At 40.0% G+C, this 21,630-nt stretch overlaps 1 protein-coding gene and 1 pseudogene across 2 annotated transcripts in view; one reads left to right on the top strand and one right to left on the bottom strand.

Moving 5' to 3' along the window:
- The window catches only part of PKHD1 (PKHD1 ciliary IPT domain containing fibrocystin/polyductin), a 473,171-nt gene that overhangs the window by 182,458 nt on the left and 269,083 nt on the right, over positions 1-21,630 (top strand). For both annotated transcript variants that reach the window (XR_009263031.1, XM_058734233.1), the window contains exons 37-42: positions 654-864; positions 1,261-1,418; positions 3,658-3,849; positions 7,174-7,299; positions 9,976-10,032; positions 10,325-10,455. Coding sequence is in view for 1 of the 2 variants with exons in the window: in XM_058734233.1 (XP_058590216.1) it covers positions 654-864; positions 1,261-1,418; positions 3,658-3,849; positions 7,174-7,299; positions 9,976-10,032; positions 10,325-10,455 (875 nt within the window). In the remaining variant the exon portion in view is untranslated. The remainder of the gene's footprint in view (positions 1-653; positions 865-1,260; positions 1,419-3,657; positions 3,850-7,173; positions 7,300-9,975; positions 10,033-10,324; positions 10,456-21,630) is intronic.
- On the bottom strand, positions 17,863-17,934 carry LOC131515654 (U4 spliceosomal RNA; annotated as a pseudogene).

The raw sequence follows: 21,630 nt of genomic DNA, 5'->3' as shown, positions 1-21,630 counted from the left end.
AAATCCATCTTGGATACACCCAGTTCAGAATTTGAAGGGATCATTTGAATCATCAAGGCTTAGGACAACCAATCCAAGGTAATCGTGAATCAGTGCTCTCCTAACCCTATTTGTAGACTAGAGACTTGTTATGAACTTTTATATTCAGAGTCTAATACCCATTTGTTTTTATTTGTAATGAGAAAGAGGTGGTTAAATTTCATTTTCAAAACAGCATGATGCAGGGAATGAAAAGACTAAAGTATGTTTACATCTCTTATTTGAAGATCAAAGCTAGATGTTTCATAGTTATCTCATTTAGTTCTCCTAACACCTTATGTAGAAAGATCTTGCTACTTCTGCTTTGCAGCTGAGGAAACTGGGGCCCATCCTTGAGTATATTACCCTTGGTTAGAACATGGCAAAACTATGATTTGATTGTAAGTTTAGGCTGACTCCAATTCCTGTTTTTCACCCCATGTCATGTTCATTCCTGCATGATTTTTATTACAACATGTGACAGAAGAGAAACCTAATATCCAAAAGCATCAGTGCTCATCAAGCCTGATGTTTGCCTTCCTGGACTCTTGTTTTACAGAATTCTTGGGCTGAATACTAGCAAATTCCTATTAACTATCAAAATGTCTAGATAAGTTTTCCTTGTTTGACTTTAGGTTCGCTACCAGAAGTAACTGTCACCCATCTTCGAGCAGCTGCCCATGCCAGTGACAAAGTGTTGGCTCTGGAAGATGCTGTGGACTGGCACTCTGGGGATGAAGTTGTTATCATCAGTGGAATAGGTATCAAAGGTGCAAAACCCATTGAAGAGATGGTCATTGTGGACACTGTGCACACTACAGACCTCTATCTGAGATCACCCTTGAGGTACTGAATATCAGCTCGGCTCTGTTTAGATATAAGAAGATGAAGTCTTAATTGTGTTGGTGTCTGGACACTTATTTGTTTTTCAGTGATGTATTTTTTACACTAAATAATGCTAGATGTTTTGATAAGAAAATTATAAAGTATGAAATGTTTGAAAGATTTAGATTTCTTAAATACGTTTCTCTTGGAAGACTCTAGAGCTTCTGCGTTATGGTGCAATCATCTGCAGAATTCCTAATTTTCGCATACTTGTGCCCATAGTTCACTCTTCTGTATCTGAGCTTCTAAGGAAATAGACTCCCAAACAGAGACGCTAATCTAGTGGCTTACAATTCCTAATAAAATTTGGAGTAGTATCTTCAGATGTGTCTTTTTCTTTTTTTCCCCCCTCTTCAGATATTCTCACAACTTCACAGAGAGTTGGGTGGCTGGAGGACGCCATATTTTAAAGGTCACAGTGGCGCTGCTCAGCAGGAGTGTTACCATACGAGGAAATCTCACTACTGAGAGGATGAAGCACCTTGCTTCATGCCAGGAGGCCAGTGGTTCAGAAGGTAGAGAAGTATTTTGTTGAAAAGTCAATGAGTGAGGAAGAATGTTCTTATTGTCAAATGATATGTAGTATTGTTGACTTCTTTCAAAATGGAATAAACCCTTAGTCTTTGCATATTCATAATATTCTTTAATTCAGAATGGTCTTGATAAGTTGTCATTTCTTCTCCTGCCTTCCACAACCTAGTGGAAGAGGTAGAGAATAGTTTCCACTTGTGAAATTATTTCTCTGGGGCAAAAATATTCTGGAAAAAAAACCAAACATTTTTCCCAGAAATCTTAACTCTGATTCCAGACCCCTTCTGAAATTCTCAGGAAAACAGTTTAATGCCAGAGTCACAGACACAGGCAGCACATTGTTACTGATTAGACTAATAGGGCTTTTCTGTTTCCCCTCACCCCCACTTTTGGAGTTTGTTTTCTGAGTGAACTACCACATACTTTAAGTAAGTGGTTGAAAAGTCAATTTATCTTCTAGAAGAATAACAGGCACTGAATCACACTGATGTGCCTATTAAACATCTATTTCAGGGATGGTTAGTTTAGTAGGTTATGTTTTGGTTTCCCAGGCTGTAGATTATGAGGCTTTCACATGTTGTGAAGATCTCATTTGTCAACTTTGGTTTAGGATGGTGTGGGTGTCAAGGATGACTCCCAGGCATGAGCTCTGGATGGATGATGAGGCTATTTAGTGAGATGGGAATGGGAACAGGTTTTGGAGTGGAAGGCTGCAGATCATGACTTTAATTTTGTACATGTCAAGACAGATGCCAGGCCAGGATCTGAGTAGAGGTGCCCTGGTAGTGTCTGGAGCCTGGAAGAAGTGTCATGGCTGGAATTAAGATTTGTGTCATGTCTACATATTGATGCATGTGGGTGTAATATTGAAATGTGGTTGGGTGAGAGGGACCTTGAGTCCACCCTTCACCACCCCAGTCACCTAGCTTTCAAACATGTCATTCTGAAAACGGTTTGGATACAGTGGATTAGAATCCAGTGACTGCCAGCTTTAACAATTCTTCTGAAATGGAATCTGTATTCTGTTCAAACCATTTTGGTAGTTCCCATACAGGTATTCTCAGACCATATTGTCCAAAACATTACCTTTGATTATGCTGCTAGAGAGATGATACTTTTAGGTTTGGGCCATTTTAGGTCTGTTGGCTCCTAATGGAAAAATCCCCAATTTCATAACTCTTAAATGTTATTACAAAATTCTTAAAATAAAACAAATTCATAGACATTCATTAAAAACAAGTAACGTATCACTCGCCTTTCTTTGTGTGGGGCTTAGGTGAGTAAACAAGGTAGCCAAATAAATAATATGAGACCTAGTCACTCAAAAAATTATGGATCACTGGCATAATAATCAATATCGCGGTAAAGCGTACAAATATGAAACACCTCTTCATTTACCTCTTATGTTTATTCCTGGGTGTTAGCAAATTATTCACTGTGGAATGGTACATCATTTTTTATTTGTAGCATTTTGGTTTATTAATATGAATAATGAAGAAATATTTCAGAAGTTGGTTTTGTACCTATTCTGAGGTTAGTTCATGCCATCAAATGCCACGCGTCAACAGAAGGTATCCTGGATCCTGAGGCCACAATACCCTGTTGCAGTGGTACCCTGAGTGCATTATGGTGTTGCAATTTGTTATCCTCACTAGGGAAGGGGCTGGGAAGGAGGTATTGAGGGTGCAGGTGGGGAGGATGTCACTCAGTTACTTCTCTGGAGACCTGTGCCATTTCTGCAGTGGCATTATTGCTAAGTCCCCAAACTGCAAAGCAACAAAATAAAGGGGAAACCCCATTGGACAGTATAAGACTAAAAAGAGCTGTGATTGCATTCAGCGCTCACATTTCTTCCCTACAATTATCAACCACGAGAAGGTCATTTTATTGCATGCTCCCTCCAGGGGATCTTTTGGATTGAAATAAGCATCTATTTAGGTTGGGTTTGTGGGTTATAGTCAGCCTCTTTGTGACAGTAATTAAGGTGATTGATTTGGGGGCTTCTGGAAATAATAGAGTGAAGGCAACATCATGTCCTAGTTATTGGATGTTTTAATTAATAATCCAAAGAGGAAAATCAAAGTAAAAGGGAAATAAGATTATTAAATGAAACAAACAATAATCGTTTGTCCTTTGCACCAACGGTACCTTTCCTACTGGATGATTTGTCTGGAAGCATGTTGCACATGCTTCAGGTCCCCCTGACTTCATTCTATGTTTCAGGTAATTTACAAGACTGTTTATATTCCAAGAGTGAGAAGATGCTGGGATCCAGGGATCTGGGGGCCAGAGTCATTGTTCAGTCTTTCCCAGAGGAGCCCAGTCGGGTCCAGTTGAAGGGAGTGCAGTTCCGGGACTTGGGGCAAGCCTTCCATCGGCAACTGAGCTCACTGACTCTGGTGGGAGCTCTGAGAGGTAAGCGGGTCCAGGTCTATGACTTCTTCTTCTTTTTTTTTTTTCCTCTCTTCTTCCGTGTTCAAGGCTCTACATTCAGGGTACATGGGAGGTTCAAAGATGGATAATTATACTCTAGACCTGTGGTTCTCTAATTTTAGTATGTCTAACAAAAATTATTTGGGGAGTTTACTAAAATTTAGAGTTAGAGACTCTGTCCTGAAAAATTCTGGTGTAAGCTAGGCCTAGCAATCTGAATTATTAACAAGCAAACCTTGTGGTTCTAGAAAAAGTAGTCTGTGGAGTACACTTTGAGAAACATCACTATAGGTACAATAGACAAGGAGCTAACCACATCTTGAATCCTACCTCTGTCATTTACTAGCTTTGTGATTGCAGGTAAACTGATATTAAATAGTACACATAATCACTTTTATGAGAGCCCAGGTGCAGCAGAAAGCATTTTCATGTGAAATGGTCCTAACTCAGAGGAATCTTCTGCTTGGAAAAGTGGGAGTGAATGGGCTGAGGACCAGGTAGTTTCCCTGGGCCCACTGAGCAGGCAGATGGGTGCAGATCTTGGCCAGATCTAAAGACATAAGAAGGGAACAGGAAACATCAAATGCAGATAAGAACAACTAGGCGAAAAACAGAATCAGAACCAGAAAGGAAGAATATGACCAGATGTAGATAAAGGTACTGAAACCAAAGTTGGAGAGACATAGGAGTATTCAAGGCAATATCAGAAGCTAATATGCAGAGATCCAGAGATGCTAAGTATTCAAGATAGCAGCTCTCATATTGAGTTACCCTCCCCAGCACCTCTAACACTGACACATTCAAGCTTTGCTTTTCTTGAAAAGGGATGGTGTTCTGAGGGTAATGTCTGACAAAGATTATCAGGGCATACTTGGTGGTTCATGTGGACCTTGAGAGATGCTAAGATTTCAACAGGCAATGACAAAGTAATCACTGAGCTCAAGTAAGCATTGAGGGCAGAATCCTGACACCTGCAGCAATTTTTTTTCTTTATTCACCTGAAATCATATGCAAACCAAGGACCTCTATTTATCATAATTTGCCAAATCTTTTCTATATTATTTATTTTTGATATTTAGGGAGATGGTTTCTAACATGGCTCCTTCCCTAGCGCCTTGGGATGGTCAGTATCTTTGTGCACTACTCTCTGGTTCTTTGATCTCCTGGTGCTTATAATGCTTCAGAAAGTTTGATGTGGCACCAGCTCCAGTATAAGTCAGGGTTGCAGTCACATATGAAGTATCAATTGAACATAATCAAAATCTTCCTTGCTCAAAAATCAATCTGCCTCCTCCAACCTACTTCAGAATAGCTACACTTGTATCTATTTGAAAAAAAATTAATGTTTATTTATTTTTGAGACAGAGAGATAGAGACAGCATGAGTGGGGAGGTGCAGAGAGATAGAGACACAGAATCTGAAGCTGAGCTGTTAGCACAGAGCCTGACATGGGGCTTGAACTCAGTAGTCATGAGATCATAACCTGAGCTGAAGTCGGATGCTTAACCAACTGAGTCACCCAGGGGCCCCTTAAATTTGGTTTTATTTGAAAAGTGTTCAGTGCCTTAAAAGTTTGAAAGTCACCAAATTAATACATTATCCCCTATGGGTCTCTGTTGAAGTGCAGTTGACTTTCCTGGGAGGGGTTATCATATTAACCCAGAGGTTAGAAACTTCCGGCATGCTTGCCGAAGAATCTTTTATTGTTTCATGCCCTGAAGGCCCTTGTACCCTGTGTGGCCGGTTGCTCCCAGCCACTAGAATTAGAGGGTGTTGGAATCCTTGCTACTTTTACAGGTTTACCAGTCCCTAAATTCCACGTATAATAGCTCTAAAAACACATTAGTACTTACTGGTTGTTCAGATTGGCTGGCCTATATTGAATGAGTGGTACAATAGTGATCCAGACTCAGGAAAAGTCTGCAGCAGGCAGTTGCCTACAGAGGTGGATGGGTTAACTTATTGGTGAGTGATGTGAGTGTACCTGGCACGAGAGGAGCCAAGATGGAGGGGAAGGTGAAAGCTCAGTGTCTATGGTGACATAGTTGAGAATTTTCTGGATAGCTCCAATTTATTTATTTTTATTTACTCCTTTAAATGTTTATTTACTTTTGAGAGAGAGAGAGAGAGCATGTGCATGCACAAGCAGGGGGTGGGGGCAGAGAAAGAGGGAGACATAGAATCCAAAGCAAGCTCCAGGCTCTGGGCTGTCAGCTCATAGCCCTACTTAGGGCTCAAGCTCATGAACCTTGAGATCATGACCTGAGCTGAGTCAGATGCTTAACTGACTGAGCCACCCAGGCGCCCCTGGAGAGCTCCAATTTAAAAGTCAAATTATCTTGTAAACCAAAGTAATTTTTTCAGTACTTCAAACATTTGATATTTATACAATATCTCCCACTACGTGGAAATAATATGAAACTCCTTTATCAGGGTTTATCCTTTAATTAGCCATTATTGTTTTAATGTAAGTTTTCTATACTGGAATGAAGTTACACAAATACAGAATTAGTTTCATTCATCTGTATGTCTTCAGCACAAGGCCCAATTCCTGAAATATGTTGATAGTCATTAACTGTTTGTTCATTGACTGATTCAGTTGACATAACTTGATTGAGCAGGGGGGTACATGAAATATACCCATGGAGCTGATGTAATGATTTTAATAAATGTCTATTTGTTTTAGCATAGTAGAGATATTTCCCTTTTGCTTTCATAAAGCTACCACATTCCAATGTGAGAATCATGATCCTCAGGTTAACCTCTGACTTTGCTTCCATTTTGGAATAAGAATCTCTGCCTGTCTTGGGCCAAGGATATTATTGCCTGGCAAGTTAAAAAAATTATGTCACAGCTTGAAGAAATAATGAGTGTATCTCCTCAGGGAAGATGTGATTTTCAAAGATCAGGTTTGGTCCTTTAGGAATATTCTTCACATTGTCCTTGGCTTCTCTCTAGTCACTGTCTGCCTTATTGTGATGAGGATTGATACCAACGATGGTGGCCAATTGGAAATCTTGACAGCTATGTGTTCTTTGGTAGTTTGGCCATACTGTATCTTTCTCAGATGGTTTTCTCTCTAGCATCTGACTCTTGGATTCCACCTTCCTTATCTCTGGTATCTTTTAGGCTCATTGGCCTGTTTACTTGATTTGGTTTCTCTTTCCAACTCCTCATTTCCTGAGTTTCATTATTGTGTGGGAAAATGTTCTTAGTTATATAATAGTTTGATTTGAAAATGATCTTCAGAATCTGAGGAGCCATCAGGATTTATTTCAAATGTTTGCCTTACTCTTTCTTGTTCAGATTCCTATATCCAGGGCTGCACAGTGTGGAGCTCTTTCAGTAGAGGCCTCAGCATGTCAAGGACCTTGGGCCTGAAGGTGGACAGTAATACATTCTACAATATTTTAGGCCATGCCCTGCTTGTGGGTAAGTGATGAGCTTGTTTAATTTTGGCATTCCTGAGTAGGATAAATTCTTTTTCAAAAGGAATTTCCCCAAAATTTGAATTCCTAATCAATAAAATAGCCTCTGATCAGTACAAATGGGCCATAGTTTAAAATTCTGAATTTCAGGGGAGCCTGGGTGGCTCTGTAGGCTTAGTGTCTGACTTAGGTCATGGTCTTGCCATTCCCGAGTTTAAGCCTTGCATTGGGCTCTGGGCTGACAACTCAGATTGTGCTCACAAGCAGAGTCTGATATTCAGATTCTGTGTCTTCCTGTCTCTGTGTCCCTCCCTCCTACTTGCACTCTCTCTGTCTGAAATAATAAAGAAATTAAATTTAAAATTCTGAATTTCAATTTACCCATCAGTAATTAGCTTCCTAAACTTTATCAATAAGAAACTGATCTTTTAAAGGTGACCTTTTGATTCAGGTTTAATAAATATGAAATGAGAGGTTTTCAAATTTACTGTCTGCAATTTCCACAATAATTCAAAGTCATGTAAATAAATCTCTGCAAAGTCTCATGGTATGTTAAACCTTGATGTTGGACACGGAGTTAAAAATCCTGAATTCTGTTCTCAGCTGCTCCTTAGGCTTGCTAAAGAAGCTCATATTTCAGAAACCTCTGCTTCATCACTCGTATCCATTTTTACTCCTAAAGTTTATTCCCCTTGCAGAACCCAGAAGTATTCTTAGAAAACTCAAATTGCATCATTTCACTCATCCTTAAAAATCTTTAAGAATTTCTTATTGCTCTTAGATTACAGTCCTAAATCCTTAACCCGGCTTAGAAGATTCCCTCCGTGGAGTGCCTGGGTAGCTTAGTTGGTTAAGTGTTGCACTTTGGCTCTGGTCACCATCTCCCTGCTCATAAGTTTGAGCCCTGTGTTGGGCTCTGTGCTGACAGCTCAGAGCCTGGAGCCTGCTTCAGCTTCTGTGTCTCCCTCTCTCTCTGCTCCTCCCCTGCTCATGTTCTGTCTCTGCTTCTCTCTCAGAAATGAGTGAACATTAAAAAAAATTAAAAAAGAAGACTCCCTCCATGATTTCACCTATATTGATATTTGTAAACTTGTCCTGCTCTTTTTCTATTCCTTTGTATTCTAACTACCCTATTTTACTTTAATTCTTTCAAAAGACCACTTTTTTTTTTTTGTCTCAGGGCTTTTACATAAGCTTTTCCCTCTGCTCATACTGCTCATTGTCCTCCTATAAAGTTTTCTCTCCCACACTCCTAAGTCAAGTCCCTCTATTTAAGCTCTTTTAGTCCCAATCATTATTTATTGATTTAAAATTATTATCTACCATGTTTCTAATCATATGATTAATGTCTATTTGTATCACCAGCTTTCATGTGAACATTGTTTCCTTAGCCTTTAGCACATTAACTAGTGCATTGTAGGTCTATTTGTTGAAAGAAATGAATTAATTAATAAACAAAGGGTCTTTGAATATATTGGAATACAAAAGCAAATCAGAGGTTTCAATGAAAGTGAGCCTCTAACTGGATTTGTTAAATAGTATTTTATATTTAAATTAATTCTGTGATACCATCAGTGGGGACATGTATGTGTTTCATTTAAGAATGATCTGTCGAGAAAAAAGCTATAATGTCCTAATCCTGAGAGGGAAACTGTTGAGTGAGAAAATATGGATCATATAAATTTGCTTTAAAACAAACTCCAGCTCTAAAAGACAAAGAGCTAAGGATAATAGTGGCAATCACGTGCAGGAAAATCTTTTGATTGGGAAAGGGCAGCTACAGGGCAGTTAAAATAACAGGTGTAGGATTGACTTTGTCTATTCTTACTTTTGTCTGTGTGAGGGGAAACGTTTGCTGAAACCTGGAGCGGAAGTGTAGGAAGGTACCCTAGCGATATTAATTTAGCAGAAAACAGTTACGTGGAATAGACATTAACTAGGCAAGAAGAAAACCTGCAGGAGGAATTTAATTTAGCCCTTAATGTTTATTGTGAATTAGAGGCTCTGGACATCTATTATACTGCAGGTGATGAAATTAGATGTTTGTTTATTAGTGTATTATAAAGTACTCGATTTCATGCAAAATGAGTTTGTAAACTCAGATTCATGAAAACGGGAGCCAAATACCTAAATACCTAGTGAGGAGAGAAGGGTCTGTGGGGCTGCTCTTTACTGATGTCGCATACATGGCTAATCGTTCTCTATAGCATGGCCCATGCTCTTTCATTCTCTTCTATTCCAAACTTCATTGGTTTAGGCATGAGGGTCCCAGGTACCGTCCAGCCTGTTGTTCCAGAACATTCCACATCTTCCAGGGGAAGAGTGTAGCCTGCAGAATAGTTGGTAGCCAGTTTGAACAGCTAGGGGAGGGGCTGGCGCTGACACATGGACAACATGTGGCATTTGATCACGGAGACACTTAAACTCTTCCTAAGAGGTGAAACATTACATCTGTTTCTTTGTTCTTTATTGTTTTTAGATGAACTTCTGATTCGCTGCAATACTCTAGAACTAAAAAGCCTGTATAATCTGTTTCTCTTTGTATGGTTCATAGATTAAAAACATAAAAATAAATTTAAAATAAAGCGAACCCAGAATAAGAACTAGCGTTGCCATATCCCTCGGTTTTCTGGGGGGCATGAAATGTGCTGAATGAAGTAACATGACCTTTTGTTCTCAGGTACAGACATGGACAGAAGATATACCTCTTGGGAGGCTACTTCTGAAAGAAAAATTGGTAAATATGTAAAGTGCTTTTAAATCCATTACATCATGCTTAAGTTGTCATGTATTTGATAGACGGGCCTGATGGCAAAATGTTAGGTACCTTAATTTGTGAAACATACTGAACATTTTATATATATATATGCACATATATGCATATATATTTATGCATATATGTGCATGTATATTTATGTGTGCATTATGTAAACCATAACGTGCATTAGTAGAAGCAAGACCATCGAGTTATGTAAATTTTAATTATGTTTGTGACTCCCCTGGGTTTGATTTGTCTTTTCTTAAATTAGCCTGGCCAGTACAGGGAAATATAATAAGAAACAATGTGATCATCAGTGTTTCTGGCACCGAAGGACTCTCCAGTCCTGAAATGTTGACGCCATCTGGTATCTATATTCGCAATCCCACCAACGTTGTCGAGGTAAGATCTGTAGTTCTCCCAGGAAGCTCAGAGCTGAGAGGCCATAAAATTAACTCCGAAAGTTATTTGGAGGGGTGGCAGTGGTAGAATGGTAGAAAGTGTTTACTTGTTGCACACTAGTATCAAGAAACAACTTAATGATTTTTATGGTAAACAAGTGCTTTAGAATAAACGTAATCATTTCTCTCAGAATTCCTGTGAACACTCTTTGAAGCAATATCTATAGGTAGCAAAACAAAGTAGATATTGGTTACTTTCTGGTTCTTTCGATTAATGCAAACTACAATATCTTCCTGAGTTGTCTGTTGTGGTTGCTGATTTTTGTCTCAATTCCAATAATAATTACTCATTAAATCTTCATTATCTTCCTGTATTAATGTGTTCATATTGTTGCTCTTTTGGAATGTTTATTTGTTTTGAGAAAGAGAGTGAGGGAGGGAGCATGAGCAGGGGAGGGGCAGAGAGAGAGAATCCAAAGCAGGCTACACGCTGTCAGCACAGAGCCTGATGTGGGGCTCAATCCCATGAACAGTGAGATTATGACCAGAGCCAAAATCAAAAGTCAGATGCTTAACTGACTGAGCCACCCAGGTGCCCCGTATATTGTTACCCTTTAAGAGGTGTTGCACACTAGTATCAAGAAACAACTTAATTCCTAAGAACTGAGGGTCAGCAAAGTCATGAGGTATATGAGATCACATCAGATTCCAAGACAAATAAAGCACACTCTGATGACCTTTTTTATCCTATTATTTAGTACAACTTAATATTACTTTTTCTTGGCAAATTTCTCCCTAAACTCTGAGAAATTAATTTTTTAGAGTACAGTTTAACCATAGATCCACGAATGAAGAATTACATCAGAGTAGGAGGGAAGGCCATTTAGTTTTGCCTTTATTAATTTTTTTTAAAGTTTATTTTTTTTTTTTATTTTGAGGGAGTGAGCAGGAGAGAGGCAGAGAGACAGAGGGAGACAGAGGATCCCAAGCAGGCTTCTTGCTGCCAGTGCAGAGCCAGACACAGGGCTCAAACTCACAAACTGAGAGATCATGACCTGAGCCAAATCGAGAGTTGGCTGTTTAACCGAGTGAGCTACCAGGCGCCCCTCATTTCCCCTTTTAATGATTCTATCCTGTGGATCATGTCCCGAAGGGTTAAGGGCCTCTCAGTCTTCTAGGACACTCATCTGAGCATCTATTGAGTCATGACAATTGTGCCAGATTTCTAAGGAACCCAGAGAATGCACTTCTGTCTCTGTCTCTCTGATCATCTGTTCTTAATTACTTTTAGCTGAATACCCCCTAATAAAAGTCATGGTTATCTCCTCAACCTTCTTCCAGACTCTTAATTACATTTATTCCAAGCACAGCACTTACACACCACTTTAGGTGCCTAATAGGGACAGCTAATATGCCAGTAAGGAAAGGAGGCAGAACTGCTTTGATTGAAGGAAACCAAACTTTAGACCCAGAACAACAAGAGCAGCATTTAACTTGTTGGCGATCATGGGGCTTGTTGTGCAGTTACGCTGGCAGTTTTGGGGCCCAAAGAGCTGTGTTTTTGTACACTTCTCAGACCGCATAACTTGACTGCATTGAAATACCCAGAGGAAAGTTGTCCCATTCATCTTGCTGCATGAGGCTGGAGCGTATCTAAGTCCTGCATCGAATGCCAGGGGTGCTGTCCATCTGCCTTTGCTCCACTGAGTGGCACAGTGTGCCACGGACAAGTGTCCTGGCCACTTGTCTGCTGGAATACTGTGCTACTCGCACAGTACCCTGAAGTTTTTTTAGCTGTGTGCTGTCTCTTTTGTATTCTGTTGTCTAGAATATATCACCTCTAAAGACATAGGTGATAACTGGGTGCATGTGGCAAAACCTAAAAATTATGAACTCCTCTTGACCCTTTGGGCCAATGAAAGCTATTTCACTCACTGAGCAAGCTTTAAATTCATGTTTATTAAGTGTATCCTATATGGATGGTGCACAGACAATTTTGAAAATATTTTAGACCTTAATTCCAAAGGGATGGTAAGGAAGCTACAATAATAATGTGTGTGTGTGTGTATGTGTGTGTGTGTGTGTGTGTGTGTAAGTGTGTAATACGTGCAATAGGTAGAGATGTTGTAGAAAAACCTGCTGCCTTGTAGTGTTGTTCTGGTATTCAGGACAGAGACATTCCTGTACTCTGAGGAACTGTTACATAGGTGGTGGCTTCTGTGTCTTATTATGTGAGTATTTTAGAGCCAGACTACCCCTAAAGGGAGTGTAGTCAAGTTTTGTGTGTGCTTAGTTTTTGTTTCCTTTTCTCCTGCTTTGTTTTTAAGTGTTCTTGTGGTTTGGCAAAAATATATATTTTTTTAATGTTTATTTATTTATTTTGGGAGAGAGAGAAAGAGAGAAAGAGAGCATGCACGTGCAAGTGGGGGAGGGGCAGAGAGAGGAGAGAGAGAAGAGAGAGAGAGAGAGAGAGAGAGAGAGAGAGAGAGAGAGAGAATCCCAAGCAGGCTCTGCACTGACAGCCTGATGCAGGGTCCGAGCTCATGAGGAGTGAGGTCATGACCTGAGCCAAAATCAAAAGTCAGATGCTTAACCCGCTGAGCTACCCAGGTGCCCCTGGTAAAATATTTTTTTAAAAGTCATTGTATTTGTGTGATTTATTTGGATTTTTCATTTTTGTTTCCTTAAGCTTTTAATTCTGAAATAGTTTTACCTTAGAAGAAGTTGCAAAAACATAACCAAGAGTTTCTCTGGACCCTTCCCCAGCTTTCCCCAGTGATACCATAACCATAACCATTGCCATATCCCTCAGATACCATACCATAACCGTCACGATATCAACCATCAACATAGCAATATCAAAACCAGGAAGTTGACATTGGGGCAAACTATTAACTGTATTGAAGCCCTTATTTGGACTTGAAGAAAGTGACTTAATCCTAGTGGCTGGACAACCAATGGTGATAGCCTAAACCCTTCCTCTCATATACAGGAGACTGACCTCAAAGTCTCTGGCCTGGTGGGCAGGCAGGGAAGAAACAGTTGGTCCTTAAATGTCTGCAGTGATTTATGGTTACACATGATTCCAGTTTCCCCTGACCCAGAACCTAGGACCAAATGCTTTGCCATAGTGCACAGAATTCACCTTGGCTTCCAGTCAGCCAACCCAACAGCTCACTTGTCTTCAACCCTGCATAGGACGAGGGGATTTCAAGTGTGATATTTCTTTTTAGCTTTAATACCCACAAGTGGCGTGCCTGCCTCCCTGCCCAGGCTGCAGCTGAGCCAAGCCCGGGACAGTTTCTCTGTGAAGCAAAACCTGAGCTTTGTGTCTTGTTGCTAGTGATAGGATATTCAAGCATGCTATTCCTGTTTGAGTATCTGAGGCACTTGTGGTATGTATTCCTCTGAATACTCCTTATGTAGGCCTTTGCCATGCTTTTCAAAACAGATTGGTGGTGGTTCTTCCACGCTTCACCTGTGGCATTTAGAGCATTCCATTTTCAGGATATCTTCCCTTGACCGTCTAGCATCTAAGTCTGTGACTCCATTTATGGGGATTTCATTATCTGTCCAGAGGCTCCATCACTCTATCTTTTCAGTAGACATAACCTATGTCAACCTCAGGCTGAAAGTCTTTGCTCTCAAATATCCAGGGACTGTTCACCTTCAGAGCGCTAGAGTATCCCATGTTTATGTAGGCACTGGAAATTTCCCATGACCAGACTCCTGTTTAGGATAGTCCGTGGAAAAACCCTGGAGACAAGCCCTTTGGAAACATCCATTTAATTTGAGGGGAATTTGTTCTGGTTTGTGAATCAATTTTGTAAGGAATTCTGTGTTTAAAGGCCAATTTCAGTTCTCTAGCTCTCCCCACTCAATAGCTAATGTATATTTAAGAGCTGCCTGAAGGGTTAACTCACTTTTTTTTCCTAGTGATTATAGATGCACACCTCAAGGAGCTGGCTTACTTGGGCAGTTAATTTCTCTCTGGAATTTCTCTTGCTTGAATGTCCATAATACATTGACTTCCGCAAAGAATTGATTTCCACACAAAATTCCCTGCTTGCCTTAAACCCTTCCCCACAAGCCGCCGGCTGCCTGCATAAATATGTGGTTTTTCCTCATGAATCATTTGTAGCATACCCAATTGGAATGGAGAGTAAAAAGGGCTGGGAAGTAATGTGATCTGACTGTTCAAGTGCTTCTTTTATGAGAAAAGTGAGCCTTACCAGCTAACAGAAGACCAAAGTTACAATATTCTGCCCAACTAAAAATGCACTTGGAAAGCATTTATATTTATGTATGTGTTCACCCAGATGTTCCATAAATGCTAATGACAGTAGGGCAGGTGATTCTACAAATCTATTCGTTCGTTCAAAATACGTACTCTCTGAGCACCTGTCTGGCAAAGGTGATGAATATGGATGTAATTCTTGGAATATATTCTTGAAATATTTGAATCTTTTCCCTCCTGGGAGAGTCTTGGTAATGAATGAGCATTTCATTGGTAATGATATAGAGGTGCACGTCCAAGTGAGATGTACCTTTCTCATTGTTTATATACTTGCAGAAAAAGTGGGGTTTAAGAAGCTCCCATTCTCTAATTCTTAGTGCTTATATATTCATGGGCTTTCCCATGGCTCGTACGTGTGCTAGAGACATAGCCCACAATGCGGGCTGTGTGGAAGGTGGAACTTCACATGTACTTCCCCGAGGAAGGTTCTGTTCGTGTAATCGTAACAGTCAGTAACCATGTTACTTCCTTGTGTTTCTGTGAGGGCTGAAGAGATATACTGGGCACTTGTATTTGCCAACCCAGCCACAGTTGTTCTTTCTGAAGTTGAGAATCATGAGCACTTGTCCTGTTTGCTAGCAAGAGGAAAGAATTGAGATAGCTGGATTTGATGCTAGTAAGTGTTCTTTTTGGAAATGCCTAATGCCAGATTTGCATGTTTAAAAAGATATAAATGTTGGTCTTTCCACCAAAATTTGGAGATGTGCTACTGGAGAGTGGGTTATTTCAACAACACCTAGTGCTAGTCTAGATCAGGTTTCTCAGTCATGGTAGTATTAGTATTTTGGGTGCTATAATTCTTTTTTTTTTTTGTAAAGTTTATTTATATATTTATGTATGTATATATGCATGTATTTATTTTGAGATAGTGGGTGAGCAGGGGAGGGACAGAGAGATAGAGAATTCCAAGAAGGCTCCATGTTGTCATTGCAGAGCCTGATATGGGGCTTGATCCTATGAAATCAACAGTCAGATGCTTAACTGACTGAGCCACCCAGGAACCCCTCAGGTGCTATAATTCTTTGTCATGAGAGGCTGTGCTCTGTACAGCAGCATTCCTGGACTATGCCACCCCAAGATGATTGGAGTCTTAGGGAAGGCCCAGGTTTCCTTAAGTCATGTTACCATCTAAAATAGTAATTCAACTTCATATTCCATCATGTCCAAAAGTCACTTGTGCCAAGTTCCGTGTGGTAGATGAGACATGTGATTAGAATTTTAAATGGCCTCAGGAAATTGGAGAAATGCTCAGAATCCTAAATAATGAAGTACAGGAGAAAAGAGGCCACTAGTCCACAAAGAAAGAAAACAGTGTGTATGTAACTGAGTTAAAAATGAGGAACGGCTGGCTAATTACAAATACCCAGGATGAAAGAGCCTTCAGGCACACAGTGAATAACAAGCTGAAGTTAAGGAAACAGCATTGTGGTTGTGTCAGCATGTGCTGGCTCCTCGATCAGGTCCTTGCTGATGCCTACTGGTCAGGCTTCCAGTGTCAATGGAACTTTCAGAGGACTCTGGTCCTCACTTATGCTTCCCAGGAGGCAGAAGTCCTCCAGGGATTAGGGCACTGGGGCATTGGTTCCTCTTCTCACATGAGGCAGAAGTTGAGGATTGCTGATTTTAAAACAACTTGTTTGAGTTTTCCTGCATGTTGACTTTACTTGGTTGTGGGGTGTGTGTGTGTGTGTGTGTGTGTGTGTGTGTGTGTGTGTGTATGTAGCTTCCTAGTGGAACATGTAGCACACCTAGAGGACAAGACTCTTGAAAGTCCCCTTCTGTAGAGAGTACTGCTTTTAATGACTGCCAGTTGACTACTCAGGTTCAGAGAGCTACCTTTAATAATACCTAAACTTCTTTCATTTAGGAAATGAAGTCAATAAAGTATTAGTCTAGAATGACTGAAGCTATGGGCTGAAATGAGTTTACTCAACCTAAGGATAGAGAACAGCTACAAGTAAAAGAGTGTCCTTGGAGTCTCTATTGTTGGTCCTCCTGTGCCCACAATGGAGTAAAACTCCTTAAGCTGTATGAAAGGCTGTGACAGAGAGCTCTGCCCCTGAGCAGGCCAGAACTTCCTCCTTCAGTTCTAACACTTTTTTGTGTCCTGTCCTAACATCATTATTCATCATGACATGCGTTAGTGTTCCATAGACATTGCTGACAATCTCAATCTTTTCTTTCTTTTGTTTTTTTGATAATGTATTGTCAAGTTAGCTAACATACAGTGTATACAGTATGGAAGATATTTACAAATGACATATCAGATAAAGGGTTAGTGTCAAAAATCTATGAAGAACTTACCAAGTTCAACACTCAAAAAATAAACAATCCAGTGAAGAAATGGGCAGAAGACATGAATAGACACGTTTCCAAAGAAGACATCCAGATGGCTAACAGACACATGAAAACATGCTGAACATCACTTATCATCAGGAAGACACAAAACCACACTGAGATATTCACACCTGTCAGAGTAGCTAAAATTAACGACTCAGGCAACAACAGATGTTGGTGAGGATATGGAGAAAGGGGAGCCCTCTTGCATTATTGGGAATGCAAACTCGTGCAGCCACTCTGGAAAACAGTTTGGTGGTTCCTCAAAAAATTAAAATAGAATCACCCTGTGGCCCAGCAATAGCACTACTAGGAATTTATGCAAAGGATACAGAAGTGCTGATTTATAGGGGCACATGTACCCCAATGTTTATGGCAGTGCTATCAACAATTGCCAAATTATGGAAAGAGCCCAAGTGTCCATTGATAGATGAATGGGTAAAGAAGATGTGATATAAACACACACACACACACACACACACACACACACAGGAATACTATTCAGCAATGAAAAAGAACGAAATCTTGCCATTTGCCACAACGTGGTTGGAATTGGAGGGTGTTATGCTAAGTGAAATAAGTCAGTCAGAAAAAGACGGATATCATATGTTTTCACTCATGTGGAATTTGAGAAACTTAACAGAAGATCAGAGGGGAAGGGAAGGAAAAGTAAGTTAAAAACAGAGAGGGAGGCAAACAAGAAGAGACAGAGTACAAACTGAGGGTTGATGAGGGTGGGTGGTGGTGGGGGTTGGGAAAATGAGTTATGGGCACTGGGTTTTCAATTAGCAATAATCACGCCTCGGATAAACCTCATTGGGTACAATACTGCCACTGTGCAAAGCTTGAGTTATGGGTATTGAGGAGGGCACTTGTTGGGATGAGCACTGGGTGTTGTATATAAGTGATGAATCACGGGAATATACTCCCCAAATCTCAATTTTTTCTTCTGTTGTTCAAAACAACTATGTCAGTAGACAGTCCTCATTAACTTTATGTCGATGTCTTGATAATGCTCAACCCCATAATGCTGGAGTTTAAGACCCCTCATCTTCCTTAAACATACTCTTCAAAATGTCTTTTCCTGTTGACTACTGGGAATTAGCTCACATCCTCACCCATGCGACTCTCTGTGCCCTCTGAACTGAGCATGCCGTTTTTCCATTTGCTAGGAATGGTAGGGATTTTATACTGTCTGGAATTTTGGTGTGAACAGAACAACTCTTAGTTAAGTCTGAACTGAAAAATGATGTCCAATTTTTAGGAAATCTATATTTATGTAGCAATATCAAACAATACTCCAGTCTTGTCCAACAGATTTTACCTGGTATCTGAAAGGTTAAGTTACTCTTTTCTCATGACCACAGATGCATCTTTCAAGGAGCTGGTTTACATGGACACTTAATTAATTTTTCTCTAGAATGTCTCCCACTAGAATGTCCATGATACATTGACTTCTGCAAAGAATGTTGCTCAGTATATTTTATCCACTATTGGGAAGGCCTATGGACTTCCTTTTGGTTCTGCCCTTGACCTGGTGACATGACTTTGCATTGCACCCTACTGTTTACATTTCTTCACTTGTGCCCCATTGTTTGGCATCCTGATTCTGGGTCTTGCCTTTATTTCTCTCCTTTAGCCTACAATCTCTGACACTTCCAGGTTTGGACGTGAATTGAGTTGGCTCTGAGTTATTAGCTCTGTGACTTTGAGGAAGTTACTCAACATCTACAAGATTCAATTTCTTTGTGAAATTGTAATAATTTTTTTAGGGTAAAAGTGTAGCATTTTATTTAATTTATTAATTCATTATTTTAATATAATTTATTATCAGATTGCCTTACATACAACACCCAGTGCTCATCCCAACAAGTTCCTTCCTCCATGCCTAGCACCCATTTTCCCCTCTTCTACACCACCCCCATTAACCCTCAGTTTGTTTTCTGCATTGAAGAATCTCTTAAGGTTTGCCTCCCTCTCTCTGTTTGTAACATTTTTTCCCACCTTCCCTTTCCCCATGGTCTTCTGTTAAGTTTCTCAAGATCCACATATGAGTGAAAACATATGATATCTGTCTTTCTCTGACTGACTAATTTCATTTAGCGTGATACCCTCCAGTTCCACCCACGTTGCTGTAAATGGCATAATTTCATTCTTTCTCACTGTCAAGTAGTATTCCATTTTATATATAAATATTCTTTATCCATTCATCAGTGAATGGACATTTAGACTCTTTCCATAATTTGGGTATTGTTGAAAGCACTGGTATAAACATTGGGGTACATGTGCCCTGGTGCATTAGCGCTCCTGTATCCCTTGGGTTAATTCCTAGTAGTGCTATTCCTGGGTCATAGCGTAGTTCTATTTTCAGTTTTTTGAGGAACATCCACACTGTTTTTCAGAGTAGCTTCACCAGTTTGCATTCCCACCAACAGTGCAAGAGGGTTTTCGTTTCTCCACATCCTCGCTAGCATCTATAGTTTCTTGATTTGTTCATTTTAGCCACTGTGACTGGTGTGAGGTGGTATCTCAGTTTGGCTTTGATTTGTATGTGAAACTGTAATAATAATACATAATTCAGAATTGTGAAAGTAAAGGAGACTCTAAAATCTGGTACCTGGACAATAGCATCTTCTTTAGAAATCTTTACTATGAGTATTATTATCACACTTGGTTCTAAGTTAGGAAAAAGGTAATTATTTCTAAGGAAAAGAAAAATTGAAAATAAATATAACTTGTACTGAGTTAGATCATCTTTTTGTGGGGATCTGGTAACAGATTCCCAACCTAATTGTCTAGGTCTCTATCCTCCTTCAGTTTTCTACCATGGCTTCCATGTGCAGTGGGCTGTTAAGGCAGCTCATGGGAAAGTCACCAGGAAGTTCATTCTTTCCAGTGTCTCTCCTGTCTTTGAACATCTCCTGGAGCCCTTGATGACTAAACAGTATAGTGTTAGTATCTCATTCACCTCCAGAGAAGTAGTTGTCAAAGTGGGCTCAAAAGATCAACGATATTGGAACCACCTATGGTGCTCAAAAGTACAGAATACTGTCCTCCAACCCTTCACCATAACCTTCAGCACCTGTTAAGTCTGAATATCTAGAGGTGGGGCCTAAAAATCTGTATATCATATGCCCCAGGTTAGGGTTTCCAGACAAAACACAGCATACGTGGATAAATTTAAATCTTTGAAATATAACTAATACATTTTTAGTAAAGTATATCCTATACAATATTTGAGATATACTCATATTAAAAAATAGTGTTTTCAATCTGAAATTTAAATCTCACTGGGCTTCAGTGTTTTTGTTTGCTAAATGTTGTTACAACTCTATGTTGCATGCACACTAAAGTTTAAAAAACTGTTTTAACGAGACATTCACAGGACAGTCCCACCAAGCCCTATATATAGGTAACTGTGGCACTGACGTATTGTTTTATAGAAAGACATTTAATGCCTTGTTGGGTGCCACAGCATCACAACTAATATATAACTAATACATTTTTAGTAAAGTATATCCTATACAATATTTGAGATATACTCATATTAAAAAATAGTGTTTTCAATCTGAAATTTAAATCTCACTGGGCTTCAGTGTTTTTGTTTGCTAAATGTTGTTACAACTCTATGTTGCATGCACACTAAAGTTTAAAAAACTGTTTTAACGAGACATTCACAGGACAGTCCCACCAAGCCCTATATATAGGTAACTGTGGCACTGACGTATTGTTTTATAGAAAGACATTTAATGCCTTGTTGGGTGCCACAGCATCACAATCCCTTTTGCTTTACATTCTCTCTTCTATGACCTGATGCTGTCCTAGTCCTGTAGCACATTCTCCCAGGAAATGAGTTGCTCACAGAAGGGACACTCCAGCTTTCTCACAGTCTTACCAGCTAGGCCATGTCATGCCCCCAAGTGATCAGGGATAAACTGTGTGGAAGTCTCTGTAGCTTCCTTTGTCCCTGTAGACCTGAGGCTGGCTGAGGAGCCTGTTTCTTGAGTTCTGTTCTATAGGTAGACATGAGCATCTTGGCCTCAGACCAGCCTCTCTGGCTGAGAGAAAACGTGCACAGAATTGCATAGCAGGTAGTCCAGCAGCTTGGTCTATTGGCCCTTCTTCCCTCCTACTGAAACAAAGAATAGCCAACATACTATTTACTTTACTGCCTGACATTAGAGGTTGCAAATTCAGATATCCATAGGGGCTGGGCTAGAATCATATATAAGTGAAGCAGAAAGGGTGTGGCCTATGCAAAAATAGCCATAATCCAAGAAGGTGGGCACTTCTTAGCTTCAGCTGGTCCCTGGCTATCCCATAGGAATTTGGGCTCAGTATTATTAAAAAACTGAAAGTCTGAATTTTTATATCAAGTCTCCCGATTTTAAGACATTGGAAATAAAGGCTCCTGGGTGGCTTAGTCAGTTGAGCCTCTGACTCTTGATTTCCGCTCAGGTCATGATCCCAAGGGGTTGTGGGATCGAGCCCTGTGTGAGGCTCGGAGCTGAGCATGGGACCTGCTGAAGACACACACGCTTT

Source organism: Neofelis nebulosa, chromosome 6 (genome assembly GCF_028018385.1).
Source record: "Neofelis nebulosa isolate mNeoNeb1 chromosome 6, mNeoNeb1.pri, whole genome shotgun sequence".
Classification (NCBI taxonomy): Eukaryota; Metazoa; Chordata; class Mammalia; order Carnivora; family Felidae; genus Neofelis; species Neofelis nebulosa.
The sequence above is the reverse complement of the archived record's forward strand: the minus strand, read 5'-3'. Positions and strand labels throughout refer to the sequence as shown.